The sequence below is a fragment of the Rousettus aegyptiacus genome, unplaced genomic scaffold (assembly GCF_014176215.1).
Source record: "Rousettus aegyptiacus isolate mRouAeg1 unplaced genomic scaffold, mRouAeg1.p scaffold_m13_p_7, whole genome shotgun sequence".
NCBI lineage: Eukaryota > Metazoa > Chordata > Mammalia > Chiroptera > Pteropodidae > Rousettus > Rousettus aegyptiacus.
In genome coordinates, this window is record NW_023416310.1 from 69,547,065 (window position 1) to 69,575,045 (window position 27,981).

The 27,981-nt window shown below is 62.6% G+C and overlaps 1 protein-coding gene across 6 annotated transcripts in view; it reads left to right on the forward strand.

Moving 5' to 3' along the window:
• Nucleotides 1-27,981, forward strand: part of MAD1L1 (mitotic arrest deficient 1 like 1) — a 202,555-nt gene that overhangs the window by 103,226 nt on the left and 71,348 nt on the right. For all 6 annotated transcript variants that reach the window (XM_016119080.2, XM_036224937.1, XM_016119079.2 and 3 more), the window contains one exon: nt 5,808-5,952. In XM_016119080.2, coding sequence (XP_015974566.2) covers nt 5,808-5,952 — 145 coding nt within the window. The remainder of the gene's footprint in view (nt 1-5,807; nt 5,953-27,981) is intronic.

Genomic DNA, 27,981 nt, shown 5'->3' on the forward strand with positions numbered 1-27,981 from the left:
CCACACGGGCCAGGCTTCCTGGGGACAGTGTGGGCTCTCGGCTCCCTCTCCATGCAGCCCGGCCTGTCCTCTGAGCCTGAGCCGGACCCGAAGAGCAGGGTGACCCACCTCCCGCCCCCCTCCGTCCGCTTCGCTCTCGCCTACACGTGCCAGAGTGACCACGTGGCAAGGCGGCAGCATCCGTGGGCCCCCGCGTCAGCCTAGGCCCGTCGTCCGAGTGGGTCCAGGTCAGCATATGGTGCAGGGCACTTCCTGTAGACAGGGCCCCGAGCCCGAACTGGAGCCTGGCTCGCCGCCTCTCAGGTGCGTGGCCCTGGCCAGGCTTGTTCCTTCATCAGGGAACAGGGACATGGTGGTGGCCGCACCCTTCCTCGTGGGTCCTGGGGGCCCTCAGCAGGACCCGGTGTTTGAGCTTGTCCAGGGCTCAGAGCTGTCCCGGCGGGGCTATCTGCTGGCGACACCGGCCTCGGGGCTCCGCTCCCCACGGGGATCCTGGGGAGACCGGCCTCGGGGCTCCGCTCCCCACGGGGATCCTGGGGAGACCGGCCTCGGGGCTCCGCTCCCCACGGGGATCCTGGCCGCTGGCCGCTCTGCCGTCTCCTTCAGCCCCACGCTCAGCTTCGGAAAGCAGATCGTGATGGGAGACTCAGTCAGCTCTTTGCCAAGGTCTTGTCAGGTGCTTCGGGGCCGGATGACTGCAGATGGTGACTGCAGGGACACAGGAGGGAGGTCATCCTCCTCGAATGCTCACTCGTGCGTGCTTTGCATATGTGACTTGTTAGAGTCCTTGTCACTCGGTTATGCAGGACAGAGAGCAATGGCTTCTTTCCTACTGGTGAGGAAAAAGACTTTCTAGAATTTTCAGCATCTCAGGACTCCCCGAGGAGCTGTGATGGAGCACAGGCCTGTGGGCCGCTGCGGCCTGGTGGCTCCGCGGCCTGGCATGGGGGTGAGGGGGCCGTGTCGCAGCAGGAGGTGGCCAGGCCAGGCCGCCGCCCCGTGCACAGGCCCTGTGTGCCTTTTCCTTCCTGATGGCGCCAGGGCCCTTCATGCCGGAGGCAGAGACAGCAGCTGTCACCTGTTTGAGTGTGGCTTGGCTGGGCCGACGGGGCTTCCGTGGTGGCACAGGGCACAGCAGTGGAGAACCGGAAGTCAGGCATTGTTGTGCTCTGCTTGGGGCAGAGTGGCCTGTCTGAGTGGCTCAGTCACTTGAGGCCTGAATTTACTTATCTATAAAATGGAGACGCTTGAAGATCACATGCATTAGTGGGCTTTGATCTACGTTCCTCAGAGCTGTAAGAATAAAGATGCCTTAGGGGTTTTGCAGAAGTGTGAATTAAATTTTATTAACATTTTCTGAGTTCCACACAAAAGCATAGTCACTAAGAGTCTCTGCATGTGCAATCGCGTCTTCGTCCGTTGGGGGCCCTGGGGTCCACTTGTGCTGCCCAGCACCCCTCGGGCTGAGCCCCGGGGGCCTCGTCAGGGGAAGCCGCCCGCACGGCCCTGTGCCTGTGTGTGAACGTCCCGCCGCGTGCTCCTGGGCAGGAGGTTTGCTCAGCTCCCGGCAGTCCCGCTTGTGCGCTCCGTGGCGACGTGCCGACGTGGCTTCGTGTGGAGCACGACTGTGCCTCCAGGGCTGGCCTGCACCACCCCGTCCCAGGCCTTCGGCCGTCGGCACCACGGGGCCGTCCTGGGCGCCCGTCGCACGGCCGGGGCGGGGGGCTGCGCCGGGGAGACGGGGCGGTGGGACCGCGCGGGCAGCCGTGCCTCGCGAAGGTCGTTAAAACGTCTCCCGCTGCTCCGCGTGCCGTGTCCTTCCGCCGTCCCTTGAAAGGGGGTATTCTTGGCCGGGAGCTTTCTGATGACGATTACATTAAAGTGACTGCAGCGGCCCGTCAGGTACAGAGATGGGTCCTCGAGGCACTGATCGATAAACATGCCAACCGTCTTCTAAGAACTAAGAGCTCCATTTTGAACTTCCAAAGGTTCCCGGAAATGCCAGTGACCTCAGAGGTCAGCCCAAGTATGGAACTAGAGGTTTAATTTTTTATGAGTTTCCTTTGTCAGAAAGGCTGAGCTTGAACGGAGTGAAAATCCCAGCAGACGCGTCGCGCTGGGTGTGGGCGCCCACGTGCTGCGTGCTGTCGGGGGCTCCCCCCAGGGTCTGCGGGCAGAGCTGTACCCGTCCCTCCTGGTCCAGGCGCAGCTCTGCCCCTCGTCACGCCGGGGCGGGGGGTGGGGGGGGATATGTCAGCAGGTGGGCACTCCGGGCTGGGTTCCTGGGTCCCTCGGAAAACTGCCCCTGGGCGGGCCGCTCCTCTGTGCCTGCCGCTGGCCCCCTTTTTTCCACTCCACAGCCCCCTGCTAGGACTCCGCTCCCCGTAGAGTTCATTATCGCAGATCAGACCCCTGACCGGTCACTCGTCCTGCCCAGCGACGAGCCGGCTCCTCTCCGTTCGGCGAGGGAGCATCTGAGCAGGCCCCTGGCCCTGCGTCTCAGCTCCTCCGTCGTCTCTCGCTGCCCTCCCCGCCCCGGGCCCTCCACGCCCTCTTCCTCCGCTCCGCCCGAGCCCGTCTTGCCCCTTTTGGCCGGCTTCCTGCCCCAAGGTGCGGCTGCCTCTGCAGGTGGTTGGCCCAAAGTGAACAGGTGCACGTCCCCTGCTCTCTTCCCAGGCACCGCCCTCCCTGAGAGGACGTGAGGTAGCCTGAGTCCTCGCCGTGGGGGCCTTCCCCGACACCCTTCACAGGGTCAGGCGCACCTTTGATTACCTGCTGCGTCTCGGTCCTGTCCCTCTGCCCGGCCCGCAGCCTCCCGTTCCCACGCCCTGCTCTCCAGCTGGCGCCCTGCGGTGGCCGCAGGGCAGCGGGCGGAGGGGCCGCGCACCTGCTCCCGTCCTGGGCGTGGCGCCTGAGCGGCGCTGGTCCCTCCCGCCGCGCGTTTCTGGGTTCGGTGCTCAGGCTTCGTGGCTCCTCCCTGGCACCGCTGCCTCCGTGGGGTCTCAGGGTCCTCCGTCTGGCCACCTGGCTGTGGCTGTCACCTAGCTGACGGCGCTTCAGGGTCATTCCCTGTTCACGGGGCACGGTGGTGTCTTCCCCCGGGGCGCGTGCCCCACAGGAACGCGGGCCCCGTGAGCTCAGGCCTTTGGGGCGTCAGATCCCAGCCATCGCCCCAGGGCCTGGAGATGTGCGCTGCCAGACTCGGCGCGTGCCCACGGCGCGCGGACGACGGACGAGCGGACCGCGGCGCCTGCTGGTGACGGGGCTCTGGAGAGAGCTCTGTGGCAGCGTCTCCCATAACGTGCCGAAGGTGCGTTTTCCGTCTTGCTCCATCTTTCAGGGAGTCTGGGAGTGATGAAGCGACTAGACCCCCTGGCAGGCCTGGGACGCGGGAGGTGTGGGGCCGCCTCGCAGCGCCGGCCCCCCTGGGGCTGGGGTCTCCAGGGTCCGCGTCCTCTGGCACTGCTCCTTCACGTCCCCATGCCATGAAGAGCACTGTGCCACTGGGGCAGGCGGTTTCCTCTCTGCCGAGCTGGGCACAGCCCCAGAGTCCCGAGGGGCTTGGCCGTCTTCCTGTGGTGCCACTGGACTGTCACCGGTGCTGTGCCCTGCAGCGGGCAGATTGGCTTCGGTGACTTCGCAGGACTGGGCCAGCGGCTCAGGTCACGCATCTCAGTGCCTGGCTCCCCCTCCCTGAGGAGCTGAGACCCACCCCGTTTCGGGGCCTGCACAGGGAGCTGGCGGCCGGCAGACGAGGGTGCCGGCGTCCTGCGCGCAGGCCCAGCACCAGGCGTGTGGGCTGTCCAGCTCTGCAGGTGGGCAGTGACCCTGTGGCTGTGCACACACTGGCACCTGCTCTTGGTTGGGGGATCTCCAGTTTGACGTCCACGTGGATTTGAGGGCATCCTGCTCCCCAAACTGTGGGGCTTGGGATTTGCCAGTCTCCCCTCCTCCAGCTTGTCCCCAGCATCCTTGGGCTTAGAGCGGCCCCTGAGCTCCGCCAGGCGTCTGAAAGGCCGCGCTGGCCACGTTCCTGCCTTCGCTCGCGCGTGCGGGGGGAGGTGGCGTTCCCTGCGGTCGCCCACGGTGGGCAGCAGCTTAAAGCGCACGAGCCCCGCCCGGATTCAGCGATTCCGGGTCCGTTTCACAGTCCTTGATGATTAAATTGGTCTATGAATGTTTTAAATTGAACTAGAACTCAAAATAGCCTCTTAATGTGTTTCAAATGAATATTTGTACTTGTTTTTCATTTTATTTTATGTTTTTGGTTATGAAGCACCTAGGGGTGGCAGGTGCGGCTGGCCAGCTGTGCTTCTGTGTTACACATTAATGTGAGACTTCCCGAGGCGGCTGAATTGGAGTGAAATGCCGGGCCCCGGGGGGAGGCACTGGCTCCAGCCCCGCGAGCCCCCGAGGCCTGCGCTGGGGCGGCCCAGACCTGGGGCTCCTCATCCCTTTGCTTCTGAACTCTGCACGTGTGCGATTCCCACTTACTTTAAAATTAAAGTTTGCTGCCTAAAGAATTATATTGAATAATAATAAAAACTCCTTGCAGTCACTCAGATGTGAAATAGAAAAAAATCAGCCCAGTGGAGACCACCTCCAAAGAAAGCATCACGTGCCATCCCCGTGAATCAGGTTTCGCTTGAAATCATGTAATCAAAGCAAAACAGAAATAATTGGATGCCAGGTATGACACAAGACTGCAGGTGTCATCCATGGCCCTCACCTCACAGCAATGTCATTGTCCTCGTGGGCCATCACCTTGGGTAAACGCTACAAATGTCACCTTGTAACGTACTCCTAATGACATTCTGTTTCTGTTTTATTTTCTTGAGGCTTTGACATTTTCCTTCGGGAAGATGGTTTTCTCTACTTAAAGAAATAGTGTGAAGGCTGTTTTTACCCACACGCACTGTGCAGAGTCAGCTCCTCCCCAGATGCCCTCTGCCCCAGCCCCTGTCTGCGAGGCCCCTCCTGGGAGCCCCCCGGTCGGCGTCCCCATGTGGGGAGGCAGCACTGTGGGCATGCAGAGCCACGGGTCCCTTGATTCTCCTGCCGGCTGCCATTCCCCGTGGCTCCTGGGCTGGCCCCGGAAGATGGCGTAGGAATGGGCAGGGCTGCGAAGGGCCGATGGCATTTTGGGGGGAAGAGTCAGAGAGCAAACTCTGAAAGTGCTTCACTGCCACGGCGAGGTGGGGGGTTCGCCGTAGGGTTCAGGAGCGGGGAGGCCTCTACATCAAGTGTCCTCCCTTAGCCGGCCTCTGAAGGGATGTCCTGAGCGGGAGGTTGTCGCAGTAACGCAGGTGCGTGAGCCGGAGAGGCGGCGGGAGGTCGGCTGACAGAGGCCCAGCCAGCCAGCCAGGGGCTGGCCCCCCGGAGGAGCCCGCAGGGCCCAGCGTCGGCGTCCGGGCTGTGGCTGGGCTCCGGCTTCGCAGGGTGTTGGCAGAGCGGGCCGAGCCGGGCTGGGCCCCACCCAGCCCCCCACCCAGCGCGCTGCACAGCTGCATGCCTGAGTCAGGGGCGCGGGTGCAATTGCACCATCAGACGTGGCTTCGCAGCCGCGTTGGCGGCGGCTTCCCGTGTGAGCGGGGCCGCCGGCTCGCCCGGGGTCCGCTGGGAACGCAGAGGCTCCTGAAAGGCTCTGAGTAGCTATTCAGAAGCGAGGAAATGACAGCGGGCTGGCTGCACGTGCAGCTCTATTTTGGGAGCTGCGCGTCAGCGCCTCCTGTCCCGGTGGGCCCCGCGCTGGGGCGCGGTGCTGCGGGCCCGGCCTCACGCTCTGCCCTGTCGCCTTTTCTGTGCAGTGCCCGGGAGCTGGACAAGGTGAGGCAGCAGCTCCAGGAAGAGGTGCGCCAGGTCAGCGCCCAGCTGCTGGAGGAGAGGAAGAAGCGTGAGACACACGAGGCCCTGGCCCGGCGGCTGCAGAAGCGCGTCCTGCTGCTGACGAAGGTAGGCGCCCGCCCCGCCCCCGCGCATGGCCTTCCCAGACGGCTCTGTCCAGCCTCCCACGTCGTCGGTCAGGCCTGGCTGCCTCTGTCCAGTCGCCCACGTGGTCGGTCAGGACCCCTGCCCTTTCGTGCACACTTTTCCCCGGTGGCCAGCCCTTGCTTTCAGTCAGTCAGACGCAAGTCTCGGCTCCGTTCGGGTGCGGCCCCTGCTCTGGAAGTGGGGTCCTGGCGGTTTACGGGGGCCGTGTGTTCTCCTAGTTGCCGGGATGGTTCCGGTCCGCACCTAGACGTCTCCCGCCCGCTGACCCTGTGCGGCCCAGGCCCCGCCTCCTGGGGCACGCGTAGGCCAGCCCTGGGCCCCCAGGCCCCTCCGGGGGGCAGCCCTGGGCCCCCAGGCCCTCCGGGGGGCAGCCCTGGGCCCCCAGGCCCTCTGGGGGGCAGCCCTGGGCCCCCAGGCCCTCCGGAGGACAGCCCTCCCTTTGGGCCCTGCCCGTCCTTCAGGGCCCAGCGAGCACAGGTGCGCGCAGCGGGTGTGCAGTCGGGGTTCGGAGTGAAAGCGTCGCGCTGCCTGTGTCTGGACGCACGGGGCAGACACGTCCTCGTTCCAGCCTGGTCTGTGGGCTGCTTCTCTCTCATTGTTCTGGGCCCGAAAAGCTTCTGATGTCTGGCTCGATAGCAGAGTTTGCTGGAGCGTGAATTCATATTTTTGTGTGAGAGAATATTATTTAAAATGCTGCCTTGAATGCTGAAATTTCAAAAGATGAGGAAGGAAAAAGGCCAAGTGTGTCCCCAGATGCTCCCTGGGCAGGGGTGGGTGTCCAGCTTGCTGGGCTGTGGGCCGCCCCTCCGTGGGCAGCGGTGCTGTCTGACGAGGGTTTGCTGCTCTTGATCATTTTGATGAAATTCTAGGCGCTTTGCTGCTGGGGTCTTCTGACCATGGATCTCTTAGAAAGAGTCAGGTTTCAGTTACTCAAGCTGGCTGTTCTGCAGCTCTTCCAGAACATTCCCTGCCATACCACATCGTCACGTGTACCGTGGCGTCACTTGGGCCCTAGTCCGGGGCCTCCCGCTCTAAGCCATAGACGCTGCCTCTGAAGCCCTGTCTTGGTAGGTGGCCCCCCAGTCACCCGCGTCTCTGCGTCTGGGCGCAGAAGGGGCGCAGCGCTGGACCTGGCCTGCTGTGGTCACTCACGTGGACCTCATTGCTGCTGCCCTTCTCCCTGCATTCCTCGCGGGTCCCCCGTGTCAGCTCGTCGGGAGGCGCCCGTGCGGCAGATGTCTCGCGGCTCGGGTAGCGTTTACAGCTCGTGGGTCAGGTGGGCAGGACAGACGAACACGCACATGGCCGCCAACTGAGACGGCGCGCCGAGGGCTCGCTGCGCGGAAGCGACCCCGGGGGGGCCGAGGGTTAAGCCGAGCCCTCGGGTCCGCCGTGTATGGAAGGTGCGTGGAGAGCCCGGCCTTGCTGGGAGAGCCACCGCTCGGGGTTGGGCAGGAGCATGCTGGTGGTGCCGAGGGTGTCAGACCAGACGCGTGGGGACGGACAGACTGCCCCCGGGGACCCAGCTCGCAGACAGGCGGACACGCTGGGCCGCTGGCCTCCGAGGCCGTCCACAGCTGACGGATGGAGGCGCTCAGAGCCGGGGGTCCGCGGGGGCGAGGCTGCGTGTGCCCGGTGGTGGGACGTCTGGACTCGACGTGCCGTGGGGGAGAGATGGAGGGCGTGCTGTGGTCCTGACGTGGGAAGCCCGGAGCTTTCCCGAGATGTCAGCAGGAGGCCGTTCCCGTGTGGCCTCAGCAGGGTTGCCGGGTCCGTCTGGAGTCCCCTCCGAACGTGCTGCCGCGGGGCTGCTCAGCGCCCTGATGGGCTCCTGTCCGGACGGTGCTCGTGAGGCCCCGTGGAAACCGCAGGAGGAGCGGGCAGGGCGGAGGCCTCTCCGGAGCTGCTGCGGGTCCAGCAGTCCCACTGCTTGGAGGGACGTCGCCGTGCAGGCCACACCTGAGCAGTGGGGGCGCGCGCCCTCCCGTGTGTGGCCCCACAGCCGGCTGCACGCTGGCGCCCCCTGCACAGGGCTGTCCCCCTTCCGCCCCGCCAGCAGTGCCAGCCTGTCCCGCCGCGGCACGCTTGGCTGCTCCACGCAGAGCAGCGTGAGGACGCAAACCCAAGCGCGGGTCGGTTTTGACTTCTGTTGGAAGGAGGTATAGGTCGCGGAAAGTTGCAAAGACAGCAAACAGGGGCCCCTTACACCCTCACCGGTTTCCCCAGTGGTGCATGTGGCTGTCTGTCACGTCACGCGAAGGTTCGTGTGACCCCCGCTGCCGTCAGGGTGCAGAGTGCTCTCCCCAGGGCACTCGGAGTCACCGCCCACCACTGACCCGCGTGCTGCTCCTGAAACCCGTTTCAAGAGTGTCACGTGCGTGGGATCGTCCAGGACGTGGCCTTTGGAGTGTGGCCCTCCCACTCAGCAGGACCCCCAGTGCCGGGCCATGCAGCCAGCGGGAGCCCTCCGCTGCTGAGCAGCATTCGGCCGATGCGCCCGGCGGGAGGCGTCCGTGTCGTTTCCAGGCTACGCTCTGGACGCACAGAGCTGCTCTGAGCGGGGGCACCGCTGCGCCAGCGGCCGCGGGGGCCTGCGTGCGGGCCTGGGGCACCTGGGGGCCCGCGTCCTGTGCTGTGCAGCGGTGGCACTGCGCCCGGTGCCTGGCGCCCGCGCCGCACTCTCGTCCAGGGGCTCCCAGGCCGGGCCCCGTCCCTGCTGCGGCCGCGCCTCTGGCATCCCCCGCGTCGTCGGCCTGCGCGGGCCTCTCCGGCAGACACCCTCCCGGGGGTGGATCGCTCTGGCTTCTCGCTGCCACCCCTGTCTGGCTCCTCAGAGCTCACGGGATTCGCACGGCCCACCCACACCACCCTGCATAACCGTATTTTAGGGTCCCCAACCTTAATTTCATCTGCAGAAGTCCCTTTGCCTGCCACGTTGGCCCACCACAGGAGTGGGCAAGGGCGGGCGACGGCGTGGACACTGGGGCTTGAGAGCAGGTGCCCTGACGGCCAGGCCGGCGGCAGCGTGAGTGCGGGCGGCGGGCCTCCCGCGGGGCCCTGGGCAGGTTGGAGGACGGGTCCCACCCGAGAAGGGGCAGCCCCCTGAGGCTCCGCTGCCATGGCCCGCAGGACTCTTCTGAGTTGAGGAGAGAAGCCAGCAGTTTGGCCCATGTGGGCCAAACAAAATATTCTTTTTCTTGTGTTTTGGAGGCAGCGATTTAGTTTTATTTAAGTGCATGCTCAGAAAAGCCAGTGTCACCTGGAGTTCCCGTGCATCGTTACGTTCACAAGGAGTGAGCATCCGGGCAGATTGGACACTCGACCCTCAGCAGGCAAGAACCTCGCGGCGCTTCGTGCGTGTGCGCGCGGGCCCCCCGCGGGCCATGCCGGCCTCGGCGTCTTTCTGTGGGCCGGCCTGGCCGCCGCCGCGGGCTCTGACCCCTCCTCGCCTCACCAGGACGGCGTCAGTTCAGAATCACGCGGACGCTCAGATCTGCCCTTGCCTGGAAACGCACAGGGCTGCAGGCGCTCGGGGCGACCCCCGGCCGTGCAGCCCGTGCCCCTCGCGTCTGCGGGTCGTTGCCCGTGCGCTCCATCCTGGGCTGCCAGGCAGGGCGCGTCCCCCCTTCTCTTCCCTGGCCCGGCGCGTTGCGTTCCCGTCCTCGCCCCGCCCCGCGTGCTCGGGGTGGCGCCGGGGGCTGGGCGCTGCCAGACCGTCTGTCCCGGCTGTCGCTCAAAGGCGTGTGCGGGAGGGTCGACGCCGGCCACCCGCACAGCCCGGGCCCGGCCGCGGGGACCCCCGGCCAGCCGGTGCGGCGCCGGCACCGTCAGCTCCAAGCGCTCGTTCGCACCACCCTGCCTTCCTCTTCAGGGCACCCGTGGGGGTCGTCGGGCCTCCAGGGTGCTTTGGCTGCCGGCCTCCCCTGTCCCTCGCGGGGAGGGGCCCTGGCCATCTCCCTGGGCGATGGCGCGTGTGCAGCCCCCGCCGGCTGCTGTCCGGCCAGGCCGCGGAGAGGCTCGTGGCGCCCGGGCCCCACGGAGCCTGTCGGTGTGTGTGACGCTTCGTGCCCAGCGCTGGGGTTGTGCGCTTTTATTTTGAGACCTTATTAAGCGGCTCCAGTCTAAGGGCTTAATTGTTACTGATAGCTAAGAGTGTAATTACCTTGGTAAAATACCATGACTATTTTAAGCAATTGAAAATTGGCTTCCAGAACTGGGTGAACACAAACCATTTTCCTATTTGAAATGAGCTATTTCCAGTGCGCCCCTAACATTCCACAGCGTGGCCACAGAGCCCTGTTACTTGTGGAGCCTGAGCAGTAAAAGCCAACTGTTACGTGGAAAACATTTTTTAAGGAAAGGGAGAACTTCCCCTCCCCCTTGTTCCTACACACCTCCCCCCTCCAGGTCCAGAGTGGCGTGGCCCCTTGGAGGACACGGGTCACTGGCGTCCTTTGTACCCGGGGGTCTGAGCGCTTGCTTCGGGAGTGGTGGTGGGTCCTGGTGGGGAGCCGAGCCGGTGGTCTCCACAGCATCAGGAGGTCTGGAAGCTGGGTGCCCCGCGGGTGTCGGGCCACGAGCGAGTCACTCTCGCTCCCCTCTGTGGCAGCTGGGGCGGCTGTAGTGGTCACTCTTGCCTCCCTGTCCTGGCTTGCCAGGAGGGTCAGTGTGCTCACACCCGCGATGCCGTTCACACCCAGAGGCCCCTCCAGCGACATGGGGTGTGCCCTGCAGTGTGCAGCCACTGCTTTGGGGCGTCCTTGGGGGTGAACGGGCTGGTGCCACACCTGGCCTGGCAGAAGGGAGCTTGCTAGGCGCACCTGCTGCGGGGGCAGCTCCGCGTGGCCGGGCCCGCACCCGCGCGTGACGCCCTCTCCTGCCCCCTGGCCAGCCTGGCGCCACTGCCTCCTCTCAGCCCCCACGTCCTGGCGTGTCCGTCTGTCCGTCCACTCCTGGCTTCTGTGAGAGGTGCTGTCCCTGCCGTTGGAAGGCGGAGCCTTCCGCCCGAGCCTCTCGTGAGCCCGAGCGGCACCGTCAGTGCGCGGCGGGTGTTCCGAGCGTTCCCAGACCCGAACGTGACGCCCTCGGGACGTCTTCGTTCCGTCCACCACGCTCGAGGCGCTTGCTCACGCCCAGTGGCACCCCGTGTGACACCTTCAGGAGCGCGCTCAGGGTTTCTGACACCTTAGGGCGCATCCTGCTCATGATGCACTGAAGAAGTTGCGGTCACGCCCGGATGCTCCGGACACAGCTCAGAGCGCTGCGGCCTGGTGCCGGGCTGCTCCGTGTCCCGTGCGGCCTTCCTCAGTGTCCTCGGTGCGTCGGTGACTTCAAGCGAAGGTGCAGTGAAACCAGTCTGATTAGAGAGTAGCTGGTGGGAACGAGAGTTAAGTTCCGGTGGCGTCCCCTCAGCAGCAGAGTGGGGCGCCGTCCTTGTGGGAGGACCTGCGGTCGGCCGCACGGCGGCTCGGGGAGCCCCTCTCTAACATTGCTGCAAAAGAAACACTGAACAGTATTTTCACTTTCTGCCGTCTTTCTGAAAGTGAAAATCCTCTTCGGATTTATTTTGGTTAGCGTAAGCGGGCACCAGTGCAGGTGTTCTGAAAGAGCCGGGTGCTGACGCGGCCTTCGAAAGGGGCCCCTGTGCTCGCGGAGCGCCCTCTGCGCCCGGGCCCCCCTGCCGCCCTGCCCTGCCCAGGGTGGTGGCTCCCGAGGGCCGGGCTTTGCTGGACGCCCCGCTTCCCGCCCCTCTCTCAGCGGGCACCAGGTGGGGGGGTGGCAGGAGTGGCTGCTGCTGTCCTCCCTGGCCTTGGACCGTTGCGATGCTGCGCGGCCGCGGGCTGGAAAGGAGCGGCGTTCCCTTCCATGCGTCCTCCCCTGGGGTCCTGAGCCGGGGCCCAGCACCTCGGAGCAGCCCCCACGGCCTGGCAGCGCCGCCTGCCCTCCCGGCCCCGGGAGTTCCCTCTCCTGCGTGGGCAGTGGTGTTCACAGTCTTCAGACTCAAGGTCAGGGTCAGAGCCCACTCTCTTATTTGGTTACATCTTCTGCTTGGTGTGCGGGCCCCCTCCTTCCACAGATCAGAAGGACCCTCTTGGATATAAAATTTAATTTTCAGGTGTTAATACACAGTGCTTTCAGGTTATCTTTCTATGACATTTCTCTTGTATCAGTTTAAGTAAAAAAGCCCACCTGTTTTGTTAGGGGAAAATGCCATTTGCAACGTTATTAGAAAGCCAGTATTGTCACCAGTATTATTGCATTATCCCACCGAGGGGGCAGCCGGAACTAGGTTGTCTCAGGAAAAAAATTCCAGAGAGCAAAGCAATTTTAGGAAATATAATGAAATCAAACCAAAATGCCGTTTATCCCTACCCAAGTCAAAGATGTTTATTAAGATGGGGCTTGTGGGCGTGCGAGGGGAGGGGCCGTGGGCTGCCTTGCCCTCTGCTCCATTGCCCGCGGGCCCCTCTCTCTCCCGGCCGGGTCCCTGCGGGTTGGAAGCACGTCCTGCTGCATTCAGATGACCCGCCGTGAGCCCTCGCTAACCTTCATGCCCTGGTGGAGGACAGCCCAGCCCCATCTGCCCGTCTGCCCAGGCCTCCTGGGCTCTGGGAAGCCTCTGGGGAGGCTGGGTGGGCTGGGCAGGGCCTCTGGGGGGACGTGAGTTGGGAGAGAGGGGTGGGGGGTGCTCACAGTCCCAGGGCACCCTGGCGGCTGGCACATGCGGATCCTCTGCCAGGGGTCTTCGTGGTGCGTACATGATCACGTGATCAGAAACGGTGCTGCCCACTCAGTAACGCTTCCCAGATGACAATGCTGAGTAGGAGTGTCCCCGTGGGTCTGGGCGTTGGACACGGGAGCTTCGCCGAGGTGCTCTCTGAGGCTGTCTGAACTGGATCCATTCTCTTTGTTGGGGTGATTACCCGTGCCCCCATTTCGTGATAGCAAATTAAATCCGAGCAGCTTAAAAGGGACCCGACTCGTCATGCCTAGCTTTGCTCACAGGAGGTGACCAGCTACACCCAGTGCCCAGGACCACTGGCCTCAGGTCCTGGACCCCCGGCTTATCTGGGATGTCAGAACCGCAACACCCCAGGGGCCACCGGGCCTGGCCCCATCTTCCTGGCATGCCCCCTCGTGCCCAGACCGGAGAGTGCCGCGCCGAGCTCGGGGGCGGGGGGATCCCTGGCGCTTCGCCGTCCCTCGGCGTATGTCTGGGACTGCGCACGCCTCCTGTCCTGCGTCCTTGGCACTCACTCCTCCCCACTTTCTGACCCATCTGTCTTTTCGTGTTTCCCGAGAGGGCAGGGGCCTCTTCCGTGGTCACCGGTAGACAGCGTGGAGTGGCACTTTGCACATTGTGGTGCTCAGGAAACGTCTGTCAGGTGCGCGTTTGAGCGCTGAGGAAATGGAGGCCAGAGGGGTGACTTGCCGGGAGCTGCAGGGAGCCCCACTCCTGCCCCCATCGCTGCCAGCGTGAGCTCGCCTCTGCCCCGGCCACCTGCACCTTGCGCGGTGTCCAGGGAGCGCCCTCGGCCCGTGGAGGGGCTCCTGGGACTGCCACCCGCGGGTGTGTGGGCACGTCAGACGGGCCGCGGCAAGGGAGCGGATACAGAGGTGTCTATTTCTGAGGCTGTGGCTTAAAATTAGCAACTCGGAAACAGTGCGGGTTCCTTTGCGCCAACAGCACAAGTCCGAGTTGCAGCTGTCGGGGGCGGAGGGCAGGACGGTGGGTGCGCGGGGCCAGTGCCCGGGGTTGGGGGGCCTGGGGCTGGAGGGGTGGGCACAGGCCCGCCTCCTTTTGCAGGCCGGGGAGCTGCCTGTGCCTGGTGTTGGGGAGTCTTGGTGCCTCCGGCAGCCCAGGGGCCCTCCGAGCTCCTGCCCCCGCGGTGTCCCGGAGCACCGCGCGTGGGCCGGCCCTTCGCGTCCTGCCGCCCACCTCGAGCCGTGGCCGTCGGCCCTTTCCCGCCGTCTGTCCTGGACGTGCTCGACCGCACGCGGCCCCGTCGCTGCAGCACGCACACCAGGGCACGCAGACCCCTCCCAAAAGCCCGTGGTCAGGGACGAAGCACGGCACGGGTGGGTGGGAGCACATGCACTGTCAGTGCGTGCGCTTTGGGTGCGCCTGGCAGCCCCACCGTTCTCCCCACATCCGGGGCCGTCCTGCGCCCGGGCGCACCTCCCTGCCTGGTCACTGCTCGGGGCCCCCAGCAGCCGCACAGGTGCTGGGCCTCAGGCACCCGCCGGGCCTCCGGCCACCCGGCCTGCTGCTTCCCTTCGTGCTCCCTCCCAGGCCGGGCGTCCTCGTGCAGTGCTCCCCGGATGCCGTTCCTGGCCTCGGCCACCTCGCTGCGGCTCATCCGCCTCAGGCCAGCCCTGCCGGTTGGCCCCGTGGGGCGGGGCGCAGCCTGCTGGCTGCCGGTGCTGGCCGGCACGTAGCCCACAGGCGCCACGGGGGCAGCGTCCATCCTCGGAGGACACTGGTCCTTCCAGGCCCTCCTGAAGAAGGACCTCGCCAGCGAGGCTGGTCTGCGAAACCGCATGCGTAGCTCGCCACGTCACCGTGGCAAGCGAGTTTGCTCGTGGCTCCGAGAAACCCCGGGCCGGGGCCCCCACAGGACAGAGACGAGGGTGGGTGTGCCAGCGCTGAGGATCTCATCTGCATTTGCAGTTTTCACACGTCTTCATGGTTTTCCCCACATTAAGTTTGAGTTTCTCACATACTGTGTTAAAATACTGCCATTGGCACGTCCTTGAATTTGGTCCTGAGGCTCCTTTCCTCACGGCACGCAGGCCAGGCTCGCCCCCAGACTCCCCGTGCCTGTGGCGGAGAGACCCGAGGCCTCCCGTCTCCAGGTGCAGGGGGCTCCGACGTCCCTGGGAGGGACGGAGGCGCACGGCGGAGCCAGCCGGCCGCCTGGCCCAGGCCTCTCCACCCGGCACAGTGGCCTTCGCCCGCTGCAGGGGGCCGCGAGGGTGTCTGCAAGGCCTGAGAGGACAGGCTGGGGTCCAGCGAGTGGCTCGTTTGTGCCTTAAAATCCCCTCTCATCACTGTGGAGACCTGTTCTTTTTTTAATTCAATTTCGAAGAAATCCAAATCTTTGAATAACCTTCATCCTGAAAGGAAAGGAAGTTGGTTGGCTGCAGGTGAAAATTGATGGTCACGCTCAAAGACATGGTTCCCCGCCAGGCAGCCTCTCGAGCGTTAGGGCTAAAAATAGCCTCAGCTTCTTGCTGCCGTTGTTTGATTTGTCTCCAAGCCACTCCTGGTGATCATCTCGGAGAGATTAAAGACGCAGCCGGCCTCCTCTGGCTGCTCCTGGCTCAGGTGTGCCTGCCCTTGGCCTGGGCTGGCATGGCCCAGTGGGTCTGCCAAGAGCCCCGAGCCAGCACTTTGGCTGTGTCGGACAAGTCTCTCCCTACTGAGCTGTCCTCGGTTTCCCTGCTCAAAAAATGAATCCTGGAGGGGCCCGTGCCCCCTTGCTGGAGGCCCGGCCTCTACCAGCCTCCGCGCCCTGCAGGCAGCCTCTAGCAGCCAGGCCCTCGCGCCCCCTGAGAATCACATCCAGCAAGGGGGCCATTTCCAGCTGGTGACCTCACCCGAGAGCTGTGGCGGTGTGGCAGGGCGTGCTTACTGAGGCGGGGGTCACTTGCAGTGGGGCAGCAACACTGACGTCCCCAGGGCCCGTGGTTTGGCCCGACCGCTAGGGGTGGGGAGCACCTCCCCAGGGCGCCCTTGGCCAGGGGGCGTGGGGAGCACCTCCCTAGGGCGCCCTTGGCCAGCCGGGCGTGGGGAGCACCTCTCCAGGACGCCCTTGGCCAGCCTTACTGTTCCTCTCCAGAAACGTGTTTTTTTCCTCCACTTGGTTTCTCGAGGGACTTGGGTCCTTGGATCTAGGCACGACCCTGGGCCTTTGCTGCCCTGAGTGAGCCGGCACCCAAGGGTCGGCCTGGGCCTCACTGCACAGAGAAGAGTTCTCACGGGGCCGAGGAGGGGCTGGGCCTGGGCTCCACTCCGGCTTCCCGCTCTGGGCCTGGGAGCCTGCGACCCAGACACGGGACTCCGAGCTGCAGCTGAGCTGTCGCTTCGTGGGCCGAGAGCCCGGCGTGCGCCTCCTGAGCGCGCTCAGCCGTCGCCCTTGCCCTGCAGGAGGCTGCGCCGTGCCTGCCGCCGCACACGCAGCCGCCGCGCAGGTCGGCGACCGGAGCAGGCTGGCCTCCTTCGTTCAACACGCGCCGGTGGCCCCGTCACCCCGCTGTGCAGTCACTTGAAAGCTTCGTCAGCGACACGTCCGGAATGAGTGGGGACCCCGCGGAAGCGGTGGCCCGTCACGCCCGCGTTCAGGGGCTGGGGACGCGCCCGGCCCCAGCGAGCGCGGCCCGTGTCCTCGTCCCGGCCCCAAGTCGTGTGGACGTGTGGAGGGGGTGCAGCTCGCGCCCTGGTGGACGGAGGCTGCCTGGCCTCGGGGGGCGGGTGGAGTGCAGGTGAGCCCAGGCGTGGCCCCCACCTGGGCGGGCGCCGTCCGGGCTGAGCGGCTTCCCGAGCTCGCCTGGGGCAGTGGCTCTCAGCCCGCGCGGTTTTGCCGTCACTGGTCTCTCAGTCGTCAGCGGTGACCAGTCTGATTTCCAGGTGCGATGCCGCAGGGCTGGCCGCCCCGCACCCGCTCTGCGAGGCCCTGCGTGGGGTGGTTGCTGTCCGCGTCCTTTGTGAAGCTCGTTTTCTAGGAAGCGTGCGTCCGTCATGCGGCACGGGACGCGGGGCCGGCAGGCGATCGGTGAGCAGCGGTGGCTGCCAACGTCCCCCACGCGACCTCGTTTCCGTTAACGTTTTCCTAGCCCATTTCAGAGCCTTTGAAAATCCTCCGTGCTAGTGTTAGCCAGATCACTTTTCGTGGAAGACGAGTCTGCGGTGGGGGCGGGGGGCGGTGTGCCAAGAAGAGGTTGGAGGCCTCTCTGCCCGTGTCCGTCTCAGGCCTGCACTCTGACCTGGGTGCCTGTCCCGTCCGTCCCTGTCACCCCCACGTGGTTGGCAGTGGGGTGTCAGTACATGTCTGTGCATGTGCAAGAGTGTGTATGCATGCACACGAGTGTGTGGTGCGTGCAGGCGAGCACACAGTCTGCATGTGTGTAGTGAGTGTGAGGGAGAGAGTGCATGTGAGTGTGTGTGTTTGTTCTGGAAAGCTCATTGTTTTTTGTAGTTTGGCTGCTTTTCCCACGAGCCCCTGGCGGAACATTGGGCCCTGTGGACGCGCACCGGCCCTGGCCACTGTAACAGTTATTAAATAGCAATAAAAGGGGATCTGTATTTACAGACGCAGAGTTGCTCGGCTGGAAGGTATTAAACATCATCCATCATCAGCAGGAAAGCAGTCAGGAGCGGGGCGCGGGGTTCGGGTTAGTGCGCCTTCGGTACCGTCCCCAGAGAGGCCCACGCTGCGCCGGGGAGGGACGCGTCCTCCAGGCCACGGCCAGCCCAGCACCACCCTGGGAGCGAGCCGCGGCAGCCTGTGCCCCTGGGTCACAGCGTTGCTCCAGGCTGTGGGGTGTCCGCTCTGCACCCGGTGCTCTGGCTGTGGGCCAGAGCAGGGGCCACCTCGGGCCCTTTCCAGAATGACGACTGCTTGCTCTGCCATGGCCGTTCCCAGCTCCGTCATGTGTCTGGAGGCCGAGGGAAAATGCAGATACAGCGTTTGCATACCTGGGGGCTTGGGGAGGGGGCGGCTGGCCACCGGCTGACCCCTGGGCGGCCTGCGGGGCTCTCTTGACAGGCCAGTCCCGGATGGGTCGCCGAGTCCCGGCTGCACCGGTGAGGCGGGGCTGGCGGCAGGCGGCGCGCGTGGCCCCCGCGTGTGCCCAGCAGGTGCCCGGCTCCCCGGTGGTGGCGGCGGCAGCTCCGCCCGCTCCCGTGTGCTCGCAGACTCCGAGGGCGTGGCAGCGAGTTCCCCAGGGGGCCCTGCCCCTTCCGGCCCGGGCTCGCTGCCGGCTCCCTGCTCCTCGTCTGATCAGGGCGTTGATGTTGCCTTTCACACAGGTTCGTGTGAGTCACGTGTGCATGGCGGGGGTTTGGTGGTGTTTCGGCCGTGCCCCCCCCCCCGCCCCCAGGAGATGAAGGCTCAGGAAGGGGCTCCCACACATGGTGCACACGTGCCATCACGTGTAGGGCCTGCCTTCTAGAAAGAGGTGAGAGACTTTGGACAGTTCGCGAACCTGCTCCTCTCCAAGTGCTTTTCATTCTCCTACACAAGAAGTTTCAAGAAAGGTTTCCTGTCTAAAGGTTTCTGTCCTCACTGCCCTCAGGCACCCAGCCAGGGAGGAGCAGTGGCCTCGCCAGAGTGTGCCAGCTGTGCCAGGCGCCTCTGGGGAGGCCACGGGGTCGCAGAGGCCGTGTGTCAGCGCGGTGGCGGGCGAGCCTGCCAGCCCGTGTGGCCACGCCCTTGCGGCCACGTGCGTGTGTGGCGCCGTCCTCGCGCTGCTGGGGCCTCTGCTCCCCACGGTCAGTGACTGAGGGGGCAGGTGATCAGCACCCAGGGCCCGCCTGCCCAGTGGCCTGGGGGCTCTCGGAGGCCTGGGGTTGGCATGGCAGCCAGCCAGGGTGGGGGCTGCCGGCTGGGGGGGTGGCCCAGCACCAAGCCCCCTGCGGCCAGCTGGGCTCCCCGCTCCGCCCTGTGCTGCAGGAAACACCACCCAGCATACTCGTGAGGGGCGCATGGGCATCCTAGGGGTGCTGGTCTAGTCTCCCGGACCCCGGGAGGATGTTCGCATTTCACTGTTTCCATGTCCGTCCTGTGCCCCCCGAGCTGGGAGTGCGAGTCCTGTGGACGGGCCTCCCTGAGAGCGTCTAGAGCTGCCTGGCGCCCTCCCTGGACCCGGCCTCTCAGTGAGACTGGCTGAGAAGTGAGCACGTCAGGGAACAAATGGCCTCGTTCTCTGAGGGATTCTGTAAGTGACACTTTTCTGGGGCTTCCTTGGAGCTCTCCAATAAACTTGTATAAAGAGCTTTATCCACAGCTTTATGAAAGTCTCTAAATAGATTAGATCCGTTGGTTAGCCTTTGCCGGTGATTTTTATTAACCTCCAGTTAAAGAAATATTGCTGGTTCCAGAAGCGTGATTTACTCCTGTGCGAGCCAGCCTCGCTCAGCCCCGAGAGGAACAGCGCTGTGCAGACGCAGAGTGCGGCCGGCTCGCCGGAAGGGCGCCTGGTGCCTGGGGGGGGGGGGTGCTGCTCCCTCTGCGTGAAGCGCCGGCCCGGAGGCCCGTCCCGCGGCGTCCCGCGTCAGGAGCACCGAGCTCTGCTGCGGTCCCCCGGCCTGCCAACAGGGCCTGGTCCCCTGGCGCCAGATCCGGGTGGGGGCCTGAGCCCTGAGCCCGGACAGCAGAGCAGCTTCCAGGGGGCTTCGGTCATGGGGTCAGCGGCTCTTCCCTGGCCCCCCGGCTCCTGGTCGCTGGGAGGCAGTGGTGCAGTCAGAGAAACCCGGGTTCAAATTCCGAGTCTACCAGCCATGCGGCTCCCGTGAGTGTCCAGCGCCTGAGGACCAGAGGCGGAGCTGAGGCGGTGGCGCTGGGGGCGGCTGCAGACGCAGATGCAGCTTCGCTGGCCCGCCCGCCACGCACCTCCTGCTGTGCGGCCTGGGTCCTAACAGGACACGGCCTAGTACTGGTCCCTGGCCCGGGGGGATGGAGCCAGAGCGGGGAGGCTCAAGCCCTGGGCCCGGCAGTCACCGCCGTGTGGCCTGGCCATTCCCTGCCTCTGCCCACAGCTCTGTCCTCAGTAGAGAGGGCAGCAGTTTTAAGGCACCTCCTTGGGGCTGGGGGCTGTGGGCGGGGGGGGGGTCAAGGAAATGAGCTGGCAGCAGCCCCTCCCCCACACAGCTGGCGGGTGCAGGCCCTGCTCCGGAGCGGTCACCACAGCTCGCTTTATTTCCCACGGCTCCCGCTGCCCTTCTTGCTGGCCCACCACGCCCGCCGGCCCTGGACCCTTTCTCCTCTGCGCTGCCAGACTGCGGCCCTGGGCCACGCCCACGGGCTCTGTGTGCTCTCGGTGCTGCCCTGGGAGCCTGGCGACACCCACGTCACCTCCAGCTCCCTGTCGCCTGCAGAGAGAGGCGTGGGGCATCTTCCAGCCCTCCTCGGCCTCGATCATCTGTGCCTCAGTGACCACGGCACAGACCCTTGCTGCGCGGGCAGTGTGGGTGTTGGGCAGCAGGAGCCCGCCAGGCACGCTGACCCGCGAGCTCCCTGACGCCTGCCTTTGGGAGCAAGGCCAGGACCTACCTCAGGTCCCGTCACCGGCAACGTTTCGTTCACTGGAGCTTAATAAAAATCCCCGGCAAAGGCTAGCCAGGGGATGTGATTTATTTGGAGAGTTTCATGAAGCTGTGTGTGTGAGGCCTGGCTGTGGCCGGGTCAGTGCTCAGCAGGCGTGAACCCAGCCAGCCCACGCTCAGCTCTGGAGTGGCCCAGAGTGCCGGGTGACGGTCACGGCACAGCACCTTGTGGGCCAGACACCCAGATGTCGCTCTGCCAGGCTGGCCCTCCCGGCCACCCCCTCAGCGCTGGCCTGGCAGGGCTCCCTGGGCCTGGACCAGCCGGCAGAGCGGACCGCACTGTGGCTTTTCAGAGGATTAAAGTTAATTAAAGAGCTCCGTCTTGCTTTCATTTCCTCGTGTGTGCCGGCTATTTACATGCTAATGCCGGCCCTGCCCCTGAGAAGGAGTCCTGCCCTGCCCTGCGAGGGAGCATCGAGGGAGCATCGGGAAACTCCGTTATGCATTCACGTCGCGCCCCTCCAGATAGTGCGGGGTGCACGATCCAGCCGCGTTTGGAAGTGGCAGTCTTCTTGAAAACGTTTTCTGCACTGTCTGTGTGGCTGACTCGAGTTTTCTCCATTAAGGCCACATCTTACACTGCATGATTGAATGCATTATGCATGGTAATAACTTTGCATAAGCAATTTTATAAATAAAGAGAACACAGAAAGTAGGAACCAAACTTCCTCAGGAAATGGCTGCCTTTGTTGGAAGGCCCGTCTTCCTGGGTGAAGGGAGCTCGGCCTGAGCGGCTCAGCGGGTGGCCGCCTTGTGGCCTGACCACCACCGCCTGGAGGACGCGGCGTGCGGTGCAGTGTTCGCGGCGGGTGCGGGGCGGGAGGCGCTGCAGTGGCCCGGAGGCCTCGGCGTCGGGGGGCGTGTGCGCGTGTGTGTCTCGTGCTCTGCAGTGCAGGCCACCCCCACAGCTGTGCTCGGGGACTGTTCTCCTGACCTGCTGCTGTGGGCGCGGGCGTCCCCGGGAGCTTTGGTGGCAGACTGTGCGGAGAGAGAGGTTTCTCCTCCTCCCGCGGGCCACCTTGGTGGGAGACGGCACCTTTGCGATCTGGAAATCGTGCTGCTTCATGGGGCCCTCCCTTCCTCGGGCAGGGAGGGTCGAGTGCCCCGTCAGTGAATTGGGCGCCTTCGCGCCCTTCCTCATCTGCCGTCATTCGTGTGTGCCGAGCGTCGCCGGTGAGCCAGGAGCAGTGCCGGGCACCCGACCCGGGTAGTTACTAAACCAGCCTCTTGGGGCAGCGTCTCCCAGTGCCCAGCGCCGAGGCGGTGCTGACTGCGCGCCGGTGCTGACTGTGCGCCGACGGCGTGATTTCAGGGAGCAGCTTGTGTGCAGGAGGCTGGAGGAGGCATGTGTTCCCGGCTTCCTTTTGCTAAATACAACAGCTAGAAACCACGGACGCTATGTATAAAGCACACATGAAAGACGCAGAGAGGAGGCTGGCGACCTTAGGACCCAAGGGACAACCTGGGTGAGTTTTCCATCTTATCTCAGACTCCGTGCCGAGGAAGGCGGCAGCCCAGAAATGCCATGGGGTGCGCTCAGAGAGCCCGGAGGAAACCCAGCACCCGCCAGCCAGAGGGCTGGGGACGCGGGCCCTGGCCAGACGGACCGCCTCCTCCAGCCTCCTGCACACAAGCTGCTCCCCTCACTCTCCCCGGGTCAGTCCAGGTTAACCGTTCATCAGTTTTATGGATCTTTTCAAAGAACCAACTTTTTGCTCATTTGATTTTCTTTACTGTTTTTCTACTTTTATTTAACTTATTTCTGCTCTGATCTTCACCGGTTTCTTCCCGCCTGCTTCGGGCCAGCTGATACTTGAGAGCGAGGCGAAAGCAGTTCAGTGGAGGAAGGAGCATCTTTCTAGTACATGGTACTGGAGCAGTTGGACATCTAGAGACAAAAAAAAAGTGAACCTCGATCTAAAATTAACTGAAAATCATTCACAAACTTAAATGCAGAACATAAGAGTATAAAACACTTTTTCAAAAATAAAAAACAATCTTCAGGATGCAGGCAAAGAGTTCTTAGATGTGACATTGAAAGTGTGATCTGTGAAAGGAAAACCTGACAAATTAGACTTTAAGAAGGGAAACCCTTTGCTCTGAGAAAGATCCTGGTAAAGGTGAACAGACCAAGCTCAGACAGGGAGTCGCTGTAGGCCACGTCTCCCACAGACTTACCTGGATACGCGGAGGACTCTGAGCACTCGTCAGTGGAAAGTCTTAATTAGAAAATGGGCAAAAGATGTGTCCGGAGAGCAGGCGGGGGGGGGGGGGAGCAGCGCGGACCCCCGAGAGCTGTGGCTGCACACACGGTGGCAAGCGCTCAGTGCTGCTGGGCACGCGGAGCAGGCGACCCCAGGACCCAGAAGGTGGCCACGTGCCCTGCGCTCTGGGTGCTCATCCCAAAGAGCACACGTCTGCACGAGACCGCCTCGCGGCTTTCTGTGTGGGGCGGGCGAGGACCCCGTGCCCTCGGGCGGAGGCCGCTGAGCGGCGGTGCGTGCAGCCATCCGGCTGGAACAGGTCGGACCGGCTGACCTCCCACCAGCTCCCCCGGCCGCCCCGTCTCCTTCCCCGTCAGCTGCACCCACACCCTCGGGAAGCTGGCGCGGGCTGTGGGCGCACCTGCACACCTTCCGTGCCCTGCTGCGCCCGGAGCCCTTGGAGAGTGGCCGCAGTGCTGGGAGGCGGGGGCTGCCCGTCCTCACTGGGCCTCGGGCTCGGCGTCTGCAGACTGGCGGGCAGGCCGGGCCGAGGCGACCTGGGCCTCCTGACCCCTGACACACACTCAGCACGCAGCGCCTTTTCCCTCCTGGGTTATGATACTGTACATTTCGGAGTATTTGGAAACTGCCAAAACGTACAAAGAGGGTGTTCAAAAGACCTTGATCGCTTCGCCCAGAGACAGCGCTAATATCGTGTTTTTATACGGGTTTCACAACTCCCTCTCCCCCATCCATCCACCCCCATCCACCCGTCACTCATCCATCTGTCTGTTCATTCCTCCATCCATCCACCTCTCCATCATCCATGCACCCATCCACTCATGCCCCCACCCATTTATCCATTTGTCCATCCGTCTGTCCTTCAGCTGCTGCCCGACAGCTTGGTGCGCCAGGTCTCGCGGGACCAGCCACGTTCCCACTCCTGTTCCAGGCGTTGGGAGGACAGACACACACAGGACAGGCAAGACGTGGGCAGCTGAGGACGTTTGTGGAATGAACGAGTGAAACTGGTTGGGTGGGGTGTGAGCTGTCGGTGTCCTGCAGTCTTGCGGTGGCACCAGCGCGTGTGAGCACGTGGCTGTAGCCTCGTGGACCGGGTTGCCTGCTGGAGCCCGGGGGTGGCGGAGGGGGTGGCTCTGTGGGCCCGCATGCCCATGAGGTGGCATCACGGGGTGGGAGGCAGGGCGCAGGCAGCCCTCCGACCCGCGGCCCCGTCCGCGTCCTCCCCGCGAGGTGCCTTCGCACACACGGCCGTCTGTGCCGGCCCCGCCGCCAGAGCGCCTGTCGCTCCCGGTGTGCAGCCGGGGCACGCCCGGCCTCCGCGCCAGGTCGGGTGCCGCGCCCCCGCCGAGGCCCCGGTCTGCACCGGGCTCTCTCCTGCGTGCTTTTTCTCGTCATGATCACGCGTCCAACCCCAAGGCTGAAGTCTCGGCGAACAAGGTGCTCCCCCCGCCCCGTGGCCCTCGTCCAGAGGCGGCCTGGCCCTGGGCGGGAGCTGGGGCGACATGCTGGACTTGCATCTGGGCCGTGGCCTCGTCCAAGTCGCTGCCTGGTCGGTGGTCGTGGCACCCGGAGTCCCCTCTGGCGCTTTGCCTGAGTCGAGGAGGGACCCTCTGAGGCAGGGAGAGCCACTCCCCGGAGACGCGGAGCTCGGGCGCCTCAGGGCACGGTGAGGGCCGGGGGTCGCCGGAGCCGTCTGCGTTCAGCAGGTCCTTCCGCCGAGAGCAGCCCCGGGGCCGACGTGTACGGTGTGCCTCCCTCGGAGTGCCCGTCCCTCCCGGTCGTCAGCTCTCGCCTCCCCAGATCTCAGCCCTGTCACTGTCGATGGCCTTGGGCGGGTCATGTGGCTCCGTGAGCCCTTTCTTCGCCAGCTCCCGCCTCGTGGCTGGTTCTGGAGACCGAGTGACTGAACGCTTCGGTCACTCACTTTTCGGCCGAGCAGCTGACTGTTGGGCTCCAGGCGCTGTGCGGGCCGGGTGCGGCAGCGGGGGGAGCACCAGGCGAGCCTTCCCCTCGGCGAGGACGGGTGGGTACCTGCCGCCTGTGGCTTCCCTTCCTTGGAGAAAGCCACCGAGGCCCGGCAGCGTCACGGTTTGAACCGTAGCCACCCAGTCTGTTTCATCCTGTTTTGCAGGTAGGGAAACTGAGGCTAGACGGGGCGGGGCTCCTCTGACTGGCAGAGCTGGCTGGTCTCTGCTTCACCAGCTTTTCCTCTGGGTCCGTCCAGTAAATCGTGCTTCACACAGAGCCAGGCCACCAGCGGCCACTCTCAGCCTGTGGTCCCCCCTTGTGTGGTGTGGGCACACACCGCGGGGACCTGAGGGGGTCGTCATGCTCCTTCCTGCCCTGCGCATCGCCCCCGAACGCCAGCTCCCCGTGGCTGCTGCTCCCCACGCCCCGGGACTGCCGCCCCGTCCGCGCTCCACACGGCCGTGGTCCCTGTTCCCGACCTGCGTGCAGGTGGCATCGTCCCGTGTGCCATCTTCTGTCTTCGGTCCCTTTCGTGTGCACTTGTGTGTTCTGTGAGCTCCACACAGTGTCGTTGGAATCGGAGTTTCTTCATTTCTCCGTGACCGAACAGCGCCGCTGTGACCCTTCTCCGTCCCTGGGGCACACGCGTGTGGTTTCCGTCCGCTCGCACCTGGGAGTGCACGAGCCGCCCACGGCGTGCAGCACGCGCTCGCTTTGTAGTCGGGCCGCGGCGGGGGTGGCGGCTGGCGCTCCGGGGGCCGCGGCGCGTGATCCCGGCCTTGCCGCACCGGCAGCGCCCGCCGCTGACACCGAGCCGGCGCGGCGTCTTCAGGCTGCGTCCCCAGAGTGTCGGCGAGGACGAACGCCCCGGGCGTGCCCGCTGGCCCTTCGCGGCTCCACTCGGCGAAGCCCCCGCCGATCCCCTGCCCATTTCCCTTTCCGATTTGTGAGGATTCCTTTCTGTCCCAGTGCGAGCCTTTCGGCAGGTAGCGTACTGCAGACGCCTTCTGTCTGTGGCAGCTCTCCCCTCTGTTTAACAGAAGCGCCTAGTTTTAGTCAGACCTAACTTATCCGTTTTAAAGTCCTTAATGGTGGTTCTTCTCTGTGTCCCGCTGAAGAGCCCTCCCCCCACGCCGAAGTCAGCAGGGTGCGCGTCAGCACCACCTCCTTTCTCCTCTGCCTGTTCGCACTTCAGCTCACAGTGCAGAGCTCTGTCGTGTTGTGACGAGCCCCATCTTCCCCATGTGGACACCCAGCTGACGTGACACCACCTCCTGAAGAGACCGTCTCCCCCCACCGCTCCTCAGTGCCGCTTCTGCCGTCAAAACGGAAGGCCGCCGGAGGCAGCGGTCTGTTTCTCACTCTTCCCGCCGAAGCCCACGGCCCTAATGACTGAGACGCTCGAAGCCCAGTCGGCCGGAGGGGCCGCGGCCGACCATGGCCCTCTGCGTGTCCGTGCCAGGTTTGGAGCTCAGCCGCCACGTCCACCAGGAGACCCAGCGGGCTGCTCGTGGGGAACGCGTTGGCCGAGCACCTCCGTAACATCCCGCTTCTCGCCCGTGTGCCTGTCACACGCGCACGCGCTTCTAGGTCACCCTTACTCGCTCTCGATAGTTCACGGCGTTTTCTAGGCAGGCACCTCGTGGGGTTTTTGTGAGGATACTGTAAACGTCTCTCTTTCTGCCTGGCCGGGCTGGTCGATGGGGACAGCTGGCCTTTACCGACTTTATTCCAGCAACACTGTGAAGTTTGCCCATTTTCGTAATTTCTTGTGCATTCTGTTGCGTTTTCTTGGTTCCGTGTGTGTCACCTACTCAGCATAGTTTTTGGCTTCCCTTCCATCTTTATCCCTTGCCTTTCCCTGCCTTGCTCTGCCGCTCAGGGTCCCCAGCACTGTCCTGCCCTGTGCTGACAGCTGCCGATCTCCCTCTCAGAAGGAAAACTTTTGACATTTCCCTGTGTAGAGTCTTTATCAGGTTAAAGAAGTTCCCTCCTTTTTTTCTTTTGCTAAGAGGGTTTTGTTTGTTTGTTTTCTTATTTAGATCATGAATAGATGTTGGATTTTAACCAAATCTTTTTTTGTATATATTGGGATGATCTTGATTTTTTTTTTTTATTCTCTTAATGTGGAGAGAATTCACCAGTGAATCCTCTCCACATTAAGACAGAATTCACCATGTGACAGAATTCACCAGTGAAAGCATTTGGGCCTAGAGTTTCATGCTGGGAAGGTTTTAAATTGGGGCTTTGACTTATTGTTTAATAGCTTTGAAATGATTCAGATTTTCTTTCTTCTTGATTCAGTTTTGGTAAGCTTTTTTTTTTAAAGATTGTCTATATAAACTTTTAAATTAGTGAAGTTCAGTATATCATGTTGTGTTTACAAAATTTTTTATGGGCTGTAGTTATGTCTTCTTTTTTGATCTTTTTATTCTTTCCCGTAATTTGTCTCATCAATAGTTCAATTTTATTAGTCATTTGAATGAACCAACTTTTGGTATTATCGATTCTGTACTGTACATTCTGTTTCTTTAATTTCCATTTTTATATTTATTAGTTCATTCTTCAACTTTAGTTGTTCTTGTTCTAACTTTTGAGTTGTATCCGTAGATGATTGGTTTTTATCCTTGTTTGCTTAACATACGCATTTAATTAAGGCTGTGAATTTAGATGCATGGTTTACTTTTGATATGTTGTATTCTCCAGTTCAAAATATTTATTGTGATTCCATTATGGTTTTTATTTTGACCAATAGATTATTCCCAAATACATTACTTAATTTTCAAACATTTTTGATTTTCTGTCTAATTTCTGATTTATGGCTTAATTTTGTTATGTTCAGAGACCATTCTGTGAATGCCATCAGGCCTTTGAAATTCACTGAGACTTGCTTTACGACCCTGTAGCAAGTCAATTTTTGTAAATGGCACACACACACTTGAAATTATATATATTCTGCAATTGTTGGATGCAGCGATGTCTAAATATATATTAGTTGTTAATCTCACTGTTCACATTTTCTATATCCTTAGTGATTTTTGTCTTTCTTTCTCGCAGATCCTGAGAGAGTTATATCGAAATTTTCCAGTTTGGTTGTGGGTTTGTCTGTTTCTCCTTTTAATTTTGTCAATTATTGCAGTATATCTTTGAATACTATTTTATTAGGCCCATGTACATTGAAAATTGTCTTCCTGGTCAATTTAGCCTTTTATTATTATGCAGCATTCTTTATCTGTGAATTCTTTTGATCTGTAATTCTCCTTTGTGTGATATTAATATAGATATATCGGCTTCCTTTTTTCAGCTTTTGTACCTCTCTTTTCATTTCATCTTGAAACTCATTTTTTATTATGGATGTGTCTCATATAGAGGTTAGAGATAGATTTTGTATTTTCATTAAATCTGAAAATCTTTGTTTAGTTGAAATATCTAATTTAGTTACTTTTAATGAAATTAATGACAGATTCA